The following is an 11,427-nucleotide window of genomic DNA, read 5'->3' as shown; positions in this document are numbered from 1 at the left end:
CACAGATATATTGTCTGTACACACTGGCCTACGGCCAGCAGATATATTGGCCGATCAATTGATCGACCAGTGTGTACCCAGCATAACGCTCTGCTGTTTACCCTCCTCCTGCAGGTGGAGAGGAACCGTGTTTGTGCTCCCCACAAAATCCCTGAGGCTGCAAGAGAAAGCAAAGTGCAGCTGGAAGACCCTCAACCTCCAGGTATTCTTTTTTCTTGTAATGAAAAGTTTGAGGGGTCTGTCTATCATAGTTGTGCCCTAACAATCTGCATCACCACTTATCTAAGCAATACAAATTGTAGTTACACCACAAGTTACCATGCTGGGTGGTTGGGAGGTATGTACATATGCTGGTCTTTACAGTTACAAATTAGGCAAAGGAAGCAACTGACCCGAACAGTAGGAACAAATAGGGGTTTACACTTCCAAACTATAATCCACTGACTAGCTGAAGCAAAACATATACCAGACATAGTAGTAACAGTACTATTTCTGTAGTCTTTTCCATAGAGCCAGCCCATAAGGACCATAAGGACAAAGCCCCCAGTTTCAGTAACACTGGTCCTATGAGATGCTCTGCGTACGTACTTTGTGCAGATATCACATGAACAATAAGTAACAATGTGATTTATGTATAGAAATGTAAAATTATGAAAATTAGTATAATTTATAGCTAAGAATAGATTGTTATGAAGTATTTTTTTTAGCTATTACTATATAAATTTTAATCATAATACACCATAATATGTAGCTATGGGTACATTATTATATTATACTAACCTTAGATATTCTTACATTCTCATGGAGTCCTTTAGGTGCAATGTGTCTGTTTTCTCTTTTTAGGGCTTTGCTGGCAATAACTGAGGCCGTGGCCCCTATGCCAATAAAACACCTGGCAATAACTGAGGCTGTGGTCCTCATGCCAATAAAACACCTGGCAGTACCTGAGGCCGTGGTCCCTATACCAATAAAACACCTGGTAGTACCTGAGGACGTGGTCCCTATACCAATAAAACACCTGGCAGTACCTGAGGCCGTGGTCCCTATACCAATAAAACACCTGGCAGTACCTGAGGCCGTGGTCCCTATACCAATAAAACACCTGGCAGTACCTGAGGCCGTGGTCCCTATACCAATAAAACACCTCACAGTAACTGAGGTAAGTGCTTTTAGTGTCATTATGATTACTTACCTTTTCCTTTGTGTCCTAGTATTTTTATATCTTTGTCATACAATGTAATGCTTATTACACTGACATTTACATCTTATATTACTCCACAAGTGTCACAATTTATACACAATATGAGAAAGAAAAAATAGGTTTCTTCTAATATAAATGATCTTGCAAAAATCTAGTCCATTATAATTGTAAATTAAGTAAAAATAATTGGTAGTGGAGAAGTCCATGGCCGCGATTCAATTCGTTGATGATTAGTCCCAGGAGGGAGCTCCCAGAGCTTTTCAATTCAGCCTGATGTTTGGCCCGCCTAAAGGATTTCTTCTCGCACCCTCCTGGGGGTGCGAGGAGAAATCCGACAAAAGTGCGTTAACAGCCTTGCGGCCGGCCCTTTAGTCAGAGAATGGCGGTTCTCGCGACTAAACACCCATGTTAAGCCGCGAGAACCGTCATTCTCTGACTTAACAGTGCGCTAAATTGAATCGCGGCTAATAAGATAAGCTAAATATATAACACTAAGAAATGTGAACAAAGGCATGAAAAACCTCCAGGTAAAACTAGTAAAACTAATTTTATTCCAATTATATATAATATACCTAGTCATACATTGTGGTATTATAGAATTAAATACTGAAGTTCTATTAGAAATTCAACTGCCAATTAAAATATGTTAGAAGTATCTACTACAGGCTCTATCAGTCATAAAAGCTACATCTGTAGTATTACATGTCTGTGTTCTGTGTGAGGACACGTAGGTTACCCATCCATAATCTTCTGTCTTGTTTTCTTTGAGTGTGCCAGTGCCCAGTAACTAACTCTCTGCTGTCACCCTTCCTCTTGCAGGTGAAGGCGCACCATCTGAGTCTGGCCCACAAGATCCTTGAGGGTGCCAGAAAAATCAATGTTCAGCTGAGACTCGTCCCCCAGGTATTCTTGTACCATGTAATTAAAAGTTTAAGGGACCTATTCATCAAACAATACATGTCCCGGTAAACATGCGGAAACGCTAGTTTCCGCATATTTAAGTTACCGGGCCATTCATCATCGGGGTTTCTGAAAGGATCCCCTTGGTATTCAGCAAACTCCAAAAAGTGAAAGATGGCGTTTGTTCTCAGAAGCAAACTATAAAAACTTTCAGTTTTCAGAGTTTGCTGAATATCAGGTGGTCCATTTGGGACCCCTGATGATGAATAGCCTAAATATATGGAAACAAGCGTTTCCGCATGGTTACCAGGCCATTTATCGGTTGATGAATAGGCCCCAGTGTGAGGACACATAGGTTACCCATCCATAATCTCCTGTCTTCCTGTTTTCTCTGAGTGTGCCGGTGCCCAGTATCTTACTCTCTGCTGATTACCCTTTCTCCTGCAGGTGGAGAGGAACCGTGTTTGTGCCCCCCACAAAATCCCTGAGGCTACAAGAAAACACAAAGTGCAGCTGAAAGACCCTCATCCTCCAGGTATTCTTGTTTCTTGTAATGAAAAGATTGAGGAGTCGGTTTATCATAGTTGTGCACTAACAATCTGCATCACCACTTATCACAGCAATACATACTTACACCAAAAGTTACCATGCTGGGTGGTTGGGAGGTATGTACATATGCTGGTCTTTACAGTTACAGAACAGGCAAAGGAAGCAACTGACATAGGAACAAATTAGGGTTTACACTTCCAAACTATACTCCATTGACTAACTGATGCAAAACATATTCCAGACGTAGTAACTGTACTATTTCTATATTCTTTTCTATAGACCCAGCCCATAAGGACCATAAGTACAAAGCCCCCAGTTCCAGTAACACTGGTCCTATGAGACGCTCTGAGTAAGTACTTTGTGCAGATATCACATGAACAGTAAGTAACAATGTGATTTATGTATAGAAATGTAAAATAATGAAAATTAGTGTAATTTATAGATAAGAATATATTATGATGAAGTATTTTTTAGCTATAACTATATAAATGATAATCATAATACACCATAATATGTAGCTATGGGTATATTATTATATTGTACTAATCTTAGCTATTGTTACATTATTATCTATTCCTTTAGGTGCAAATGTGTCTGTTTTCTCTTTTTAGGGCTTCGCTGCATAAACTGCACCCTGTGGTCCCTATGCCAAGAAAACACCTGGTAGTACCTGAGGCCGTGGTCCCTAGGCCAAGAAAACACCTGGCAGTACCTGAGGCCATGGTTCCTAGGCCAAGAAAACACCTGGCAGTACCTGAAGCCGTGGCCCTAGGCCAAGAAAACACCTGGCAGTACCACAACTGGCAGTACCTGAGGCCGTGATCCCCATGCCAAGAAAACACCTGGCAGTACCTGAGGCCGTGGTCTCTAGGCCAAGAAAACACCTGGCAGTACCTGAGGCCGTGATCCCCATGCCAAGAAAACACCTGGCAGTACCTGAGGCCGTGATCCCCATGCCAAGAAAACACCTGGCAATACCTAAGGCCGTGATCCCCATGCCAAGAAAACACCTGGCAGTACCTGAGGCCGTGGTCCCTAGGCCAAGAAAACACCTGGCAATACCTGAGGTAAGTGCTTTTAGTGTCATTGTGGTTACTTACCTTTTCCTTATGTCCTAGTATTTATATATTTCTTTGTCATACAATGTAATGCTTGTTACACTGATATTTACATCTTATATGTTGTAAATCAAATAAAAATAATTGGTAGTGAACAAGTCCATGGCCGCAATTTAAATCAAAGTGGTGATGAATAGCCCCGGGAGGGAGCTACCAGAGCTAATCAATTCAGCCTGATGTTAAGTCGCAAGAACCGCCATTCTCTGACTTAACAGTGCGCTGAATTGAATCACTCCAATAAGATAAGCAAATATATAAAACTAAGAAATGTGAACAAAGGCATGAAAAACCTCTAGATAAAACTAGTACAACAAATGTATTCCAATTATATATACTATACCTAGTGATACATTGCAGAGGCGTCACTAGGGTTGGTGTCACCCGGTGCTGTAACGCATGGTGACACCCCCCCTCCCTCCACCAAAAAATACTCTCGCCCCTTACCAATCCATAGGCAAAACTAGACATCTGATAGGATGGTCCCTGTTCCAGAACTATGCAGAAATTGTGTTACCGTTTCTTGACAGTTTGCCACTCTGTCTCATGACTAGTGTTGCTCCCGGGATCGGCGGGATTCCAGGATTTAAGACCACCCTCACTTGTTCCTTAAGTGACAAACAGACCCCCCACATTCCAGCAGACTCAATGTAGTGCCAATTATATCTTCCCATGTCATCAGACCAACCTCACATGCCCCTTAATTGCCAAACAGACTCCCCCACATGCCCCTTCAGTGCCAATTAAATCTTCCCATGTCATCAGACCAACCTAACATGCACATAGGTTACCCATCCATAATCTCCTGTCTCCCTGTTTTCTCTGAGTGTGCCGGTGTCCAGTAACTAACTCTCTGCTGTCACCTATCCTCCTGCAGGTGAAGGCGCACCATCTGAGTCTGGCTCACAAAATCCCTGAGGGTGCCAGAGCAACCAATGTTCAGCTGAGACTCGTCCTCCAGGTATTCTTGTACCATGTAATTAAAAGTTTAAGGGGTCTGTTTATCATAGTTGTGGACTAAGGGTCTGATTCAGACCCGGTCGCAAGCGCTGAGCGCTCGCAACTGGGTCAATGGTGGCCCAGAGTGCATGCGTACGACGGAGCTGGGGGCGGCCATCTGGGGGCGGCCCCACTGACATCACAAGTGATGTCAGTGGGAGAGCTTTCCGCTCTGTTAGAGCCGAAAGCGCTTTGGGGCTTGCGGCCACGAGTCCATACCACAAGGGTCTCGTCACAAGCCCAATGGTCGTGATGGTCTTGACCATCGCGGCCATCATCATGGCCGCTCGCTATAGCTGTGGGTGGTCACCCACAGCTATGCGAGCGGCCAGGAGGCCGTTCTTTAAAAAAAAAAGACCGGCCCTGATTCAGATGAGCGCTCTTTCAGAGCGTCCGGCTCTGAATCAGGGCCTAACAATCTACATTACAGCTTATCGCAGCAATACAAATTGTAGTTACCCAGCAAGTTACCATGCTGGGACAGTTGGGATGTGTCTACATATGCTGGTCTTTACAGCTGTGCAATATATATATATATATATATATATATATATAAAGGCTGCCTTGGGGTATGCTGTATTGGAGGGGTATATATTACATAGGACTGGAATGCAGATTAGGCAAAGGAAGCGACTGACGTGGGAACTATAGGAACAAATAGAGGTTTATACTTACAAACTATAATCCATTGAACAACTGATGTACAACATATACCAGACACAATAGTAACTGTATTATTTCTGTATTATTTTCCATAGGGCCGGACTGGAAGGACAACAGGCTCAGTTCCAGGGACATTGTTCTTATGAGATACACGTACGTACTTTGTGCTGATATCGCATGAACAATATGTTACAATGGGAATTATGGATAAAAATTGAACATAATGGAAAAATAGTGTTAGTTATAGATAAGAATAGATTATTATGAAATATTTTTAGCTAGTTCTATTTAAATGTTCATCATATACCATAACAGGGCTGTAACTAGGGTGTAATGCCCTGAGGGCGGAACCGGCTGCCCAACGCAATCTCTATATGCCACTGGGCGCACACTACTATGTATTAGCAGCGGTGCACCTGGCTATGTTACTGCAGCACTCACTGTCTGGTTGCTCCGCCTCCTGACCCGTCTGCAGGGGAGAGATGTCATGACATCTCTCCTCATCTCCCACAGTTCCAAGAGAAGCTGTTTGTTGGAAGTTGGAACATGGGCGTGTAGGACACGTGGCAGTGGCAGGCAGATTGACAGGTCCGGCACCAGTATCCTACATAGAAGAGCCAGGGGCAATTTAAGAGAGGAGGGGCCTCCGTTTGGGCCCCCTCCTCTCTGACAGCGGCTCAGCGGCACTGTAGATTATGGCTTCATACCAGAATCTATAGCGCATGCACAGGTCTCTAGGAAAATGGCCTACTTTCCTGGGGACATCCTTTCTGCCATGCACAGGTCACTGGGAAAATGGGCGTCACAATTTTCTCAGTGAGTGTTTGCTGCTCTACAGCGCCGGTACGGCACTGCGGAGCAGCACTTTGGGAATCAGTGGAGAGGTAATTCTAATTACCTATGGGTGCAGGGTGTGTTGTGTGGGCCTCCCTGGACCCGGGGGCCCATGTACCCTACACACCCTGCACCCATTATAGAAACATCCCTGAGAAGAGCCCAGTGTGAGTGTCATTTTGACACACTGGACTCCAGTGCACAGTCACAGCAGGTAAATAGGTTACACATATCAAAGTGTCCTCATACTGACAGTTACACCATTTTACCTATAGTAAAGCTAATATAGAAAATGTATAGTATGTATGCAGCAGTTTCAGGGACTCACTGGAAACACATATATTATACTATATTACTTTACACCATGGGGTGTACATCTACACAACAGGTTTCATGTCAGTAATCTAATGTAAGGACACTACTTCCAGCCTGTACTATTAGGAAATGAAGTCCTACAGAGAATAATATATTGTGTTCTTCCATCTATGGGCCAGATTCACTTCGGATCGCAATACTGTGTACACACGCAGTTCAACTGCGATAATAAGCTAATCCACTGCGATCGCAGTGCAAACTCAGCACTACATAAGGACGCCCACTTTACCATACGCACATCCATAATACTCAGCACTACATCAGAGCCGAAACTAGGATATCTGTCACCCGGTGCAAGGCAGCAATTTTGCGCCCCCTCCCTTCCCGTACCTGGATTTTGTCCTTGCTCCTCCATAAGGCAGTGCACTAGTCAAACGTCCCTGGTATAGTGACACATACATGCTTGTTGCCAGGGGGTTCCATGCTCGTTGACAGGGGGTTTCATGCTCGTTGCCAGGAGGTTTCATGCTCGTTGCCATGGGGTTTCATGCTCGTTGCCATGGAATTTCATGCTCGTTGCCAGGGGGTTTCATGCTCATTGTCAGGGGGTTTCAAGGGAGAAGATGCAGCTTTCAGCACCTTCTACCAGCACTTGTGCTGGCCTAACAGACACTAGAGGTGTCTCCTCCTTGGCGGTGGCCATTTTTGGATGGCCGTTTTCAGCAGAGTCCATGCGGACGGCTAGACCACATGGAATCTGCTGAAAATGGGCATCCAAAAATGGCCACCGCCAAGGAGGAGACAGACACTAGAGGTCCAGTAAGGACCTCTAGCATTTATCTCCTCCTTGGCGGCGGCCATTTTTTAATGGCCGTTTTCTGAATCTGCAGCCCCCAAGCCACCGTGAGTCAGCCCTTTTTCACCCCCTGCATTTTGGCACCCGGTGCACATGCACCTCTAGCCCCCCCCTAGTTGCGCCCCTGACTACATAAGGACGCCCACTTTACCATACGCACATCCATAATACTCAGCACTACATAAGGACGCCCACTTTACCATACGCACATCCATAATACTCAGCACTACATAAGGACGCCCACTTTACCATACGCACATCCATAATACTCAGCACTACATAAGGACGCCCACTTTACCATATGCACATCCATAATACTCAGCACTACATAAGGACACCCACTTTACCATACGCACATCCATAATACTCAGCACTACATAAGGACACCCACTTTACCATACGCACATCCATAATACTCAGCAGAATAGCGAAACCATCAGTACAAACGAGTACCATCGGACCCATACACACACTTGCACAAGCCCTGACCTTGCTCAGAAATTGGTAACAGCCACGCACGCTATGAGACCTCAGGCTGCGTATGGCTTCGCAGTGACTAATTTATGCATGCCCCTGAAACAGCGTGCGAACGCACTGGCACACCAGCAATTCCCCGACCACCCCCCGTCACCACCCACAAATGGCACTTCCTGTCAATCACTCTGCGATGGGTCTGCGTAGCCTCTGTGATCGCAGTCCCGATCGCAGTGGACGGCATGCGCACTGCGATGTGTACGCATTCACAGAACGCAACAATCGTCCGATTGCATGCGCATTATCAACTGCGATCCAAGCTGAATCAGGCCCTATGTACATTCCTTCCAGCATTTAAACACACAAAATGGGGAGAAACAATAATAACAGCCATGAGCCCCAGGACCAGACTGGTACAGTATCATTTGCCATGGCCCCTCCAGTGTTGCCAACTAACAGTAATATCAAAATATAATTTGGGAGGGCACTGATGCTTATTCTCGCACAGGGCACCACAATGTCTAGTTACAGCTCTGCCATAATATCTAGTTATGGATCCCATTCATATACTAATCTTTGCACCTCAGTAACTGTCATAGAGCATATTACATTTTACTTAAATATCATTGTAATATATTTATTTTTCTGTATAATAATATAGAATAACTGATGAGTATAAAATGAGGAGGACAGTGTCTCAATGAAGTGATTCAGTCTCATTAAGTTGTATAATGTTCTCATGGAGTCATTTAGGTACTATGGTGTCTGTTTTCTCTTTTAGGGGTTTGTGGCATAAATTGCCCCCCGTGATCTCTATGCCAAGGAAACATCTGGCAATACCGTAAGTGCTCTGTGTTATTGTGTCTGCTTTCACTTTCCTTATGACTTAGCATTTCTACAACCAGTATACAACCCGGCACTGTAAGCCTAGCCCTCCCCCATAGTGCCTAACCCTAACCCTCCCCCTAGTGACTAAACCCAGCCCTCCCCCCTAGTGCATACACCTAGCCCTCCCCCCTAGTGCCTAACCCTAACCCTCCCCCTAGTGCCTAACCCTAACCCTCCCCCTAACCCCACTACTTACCAATGTAATTCTTATTACACTGACATTTGCATCTCATATTACTCCTCGTGTATCATAATTTATACACAATTTGGAGAAAGAAAAAATAAGTTTCTTGTAATGGAAATGCCCTGGCAGAAACATGGGGCCCGATTCAGAGCCGCTCGTAAGCGGCTCGATGTTTGGCCACCGCGCATGCGCCGCGTCTGGTGGGTGCATGCGCGAGCCCCGCCGAACGACTGAATTGCAGTCGCTACGGGGCTCGCTACAAGACGGGGGGGCTGTCGATGGTGAGTGACAGCTCGCCCCGTTTTGTAGGTGGGTAGGGGGGGTGGCTGCACAAATCTTGGTATATCAATAACAATTCTTCACTACACACAGGTATAGTTATATAATATGTAGATGAGTACATCATACCCATACTTAGCCGCTCCGTGGGGTTTAAAAGACAGTTTTATAGAGCAAGATCTATTAAGAATAGTGGGCCTGATTCAGACCCGCTCACGTGCGCATGTGCAAGACCCGGCCAGCGACGGGCGCTCCGTTGCTATGGGTCTCGCACCAATGCAGGGCAGCTGTCGATGGTGATTGACAGCTTGCCCCGTTTTGGAGGCGGGCAGGGGGGGTGGCTGGGCAAATGGAGGCGTTCCTTCAGGAACACCTGCCATTTGTGGGCGGCCCTACTGACATCACTCGTGATGTCAATAGGTGGACTTCCTGCTCTATTAGAGGCTTGCGGCCACGAGACCCTACCACAAGGGTCTCGTCGCAAGCCCGATGGTCACGATGGTCTTGACCATCGCGACCATCACCTGGCCGCTCGCATAAGCTGTGGGTGGTCACCCACAGCTATGCGAGCGGCCAGGAGGCCGTCTTTAAAAAAAAAAAAGGGATGCCCTGATTCAGAGCGAGCGCTCTCAAAGAGCATCCGGCTCTGAATCAGACCCAGTGTCCCAAATACTCAGGAGAACCTTCAGATGTAGTGATGAGCTCACTTATTCTCAATTTGGGAAAAAAATCCTGTGTCCAAATAAGATATCCCAAGGTGGACGGAATCCAATCTGGTGGCCAGTATACTAAGCAGACCCCAATCTGGTGGCCAGTATACTAAGCAGACCCCAATCTGGTGGCCAGTATACTAAGCAGACCCCAATCTGGTGGCCAGTATACTAAGCAGACCCCAATCTGGTAGCCAGTACACTAAGCAGACCCCAATCTGGTAGCCAGTACACTAAGCAGACCCCAATCTGGTAGCCAGTATACTAAGTAGACCCCAATCTGGTGGCCAGTAGACTAAGTAGACCCCAATCTGGTGGCCAGTAGACTAAGCAGACTCCAATTTGGTGGCTAGCATATAAATCAGAAACTAAATAGGTATGTGTTGTATAAAACTGTCCCATAATCTGATATCTCATGTATAGTAGATATCCAATTTAATAGTCTGTGCATTAAACAGGCTTCAAAGATGGGTTATTAATTTATCATCTACACTTTATTCAGGTTCATCAGTGGGGGTGGGATGGGACAATAAGACAAGAGGCTGGGTAGAGACCTTTTGATCCTGCATCTGTATATGCTATTGGTTATACCAACATGACTGAATCTCTGATTGCTTACACTTTGCCATTACATACTTTTCATTAGAACTCTTTGGGGAATTGTATTCTGGTTACAATTTCCCTGTCATTGCTGTTATTTTTAGAGTATTCTCACTATTGGTAAAACATAAATGTTTAATTCTTCCTATGAATTGGTGATCTGAAACATTAATTGAATTCTCTTTAGATCAAGACTACAGCTCGTTGTAACGCACGTTCTGTCATCCATCTGGAATGTGCCCATAGAAGGTGATGAAAAGATCCGCTTGAGCCGAGGCCGTCACCTTGCTGCATTGTCCAATAACACCATCGGCCACTTATCAAATAACATCTTACCAATTAAATAAACATCATTGGTGATATTGGTGGTTTTAATTCATTACATTTCATAATTGAATTTTAATTGTATCCTTATTTTATTGTATTCTTGTTACGTAACATTATTCTTAGATCTCATAATGATTATGTTAGGGCAGTAGCAGTAGAGAGATGATAAGACCATTAGAACTTGAGATCTTCACCCTGTAGCAAGCTGCCTTTCCCTTACAGCAAGACGTGCTTAAGCCCTGGGGATCGTACTGTCTACATTTCCCACCCCACAAACACACTAATATATAGTATAGTAGGTTTTGGACTGTGGGGGTGAATGTAGTCAACATCCTGGAGCACACATTGCCGCAGCTCAGAATCCCGGTGCCGGAATCCCGACAGGAGTCAGAATCAGGTTTACGTTTAGGGGTTAGGGTTATGTACTAAGTGGAGGGTAAGGCATAGGCTGCAGGAGGTAGAATTGGGGTTAGGCCATGGGGGAGAGGGTTGGGGTTAGGCTGCGGTGGGGGGGAAGGTTGGCGTTCGACTTT

General features: G+C 45.1%; 1 protein-coding gene across 1 annotated transcript; it reads left to right on the top strand.

Annotated features, from left to right (window-relative positions):
• The first annotated feature begins 567 nt into the window (after nt 1–567).
• Nucleotides 568–10,897, top strand: LOC148522794 (uncharacterized). The gene is made up of 10 exons (XM_088473731.1): nt 568–580; nt 844–1,159; nt 2,021–2,104; nt 2,549–2,636; nt 2,930–2,999; nt 3,262–3,717; nt 4,643–4,726; nt 5,523–5,580; nt 8,688–8,747; nt 10,755–10,897. The coding sequence occupies exons 2-6, from the start codon at nt 878–880 to the stop codon at nt 3,470–3,472; spliced, it is 735 nt and encodes a 244-aa protein (XP_088329857.1). The 5' UTR covers nt 568–580; nt 844–877; the 3' UTR covers nt 3,473–3,717; nt 4,643–4,726; nt 5,523–5,580; nt 8,688–8,747; nt 10,755–10,897.
• Nucleotides 10,898–11,427: the final 530 nt, after the last annotated feature.

Source organism: Taudactylus pleione, unplaced genomic scaffold (genome assembly GCF_031769625.1).
Source record: "Taudactylus pleione unplaced genomic scaffold, aTauple2 ptg000139l, whole genome shotgun sequence".
Lineage (NCBI taxonomy): Eukaryota > Metazoa > Chordata > Amphibia > Anura > Myobatrachidae > Taudactylus > Taudactylus pleione.
Note: the sequence above shows the minus strand (reverse complement) of the source record. Positions and strands in the feature narration are given on the sequence as shown.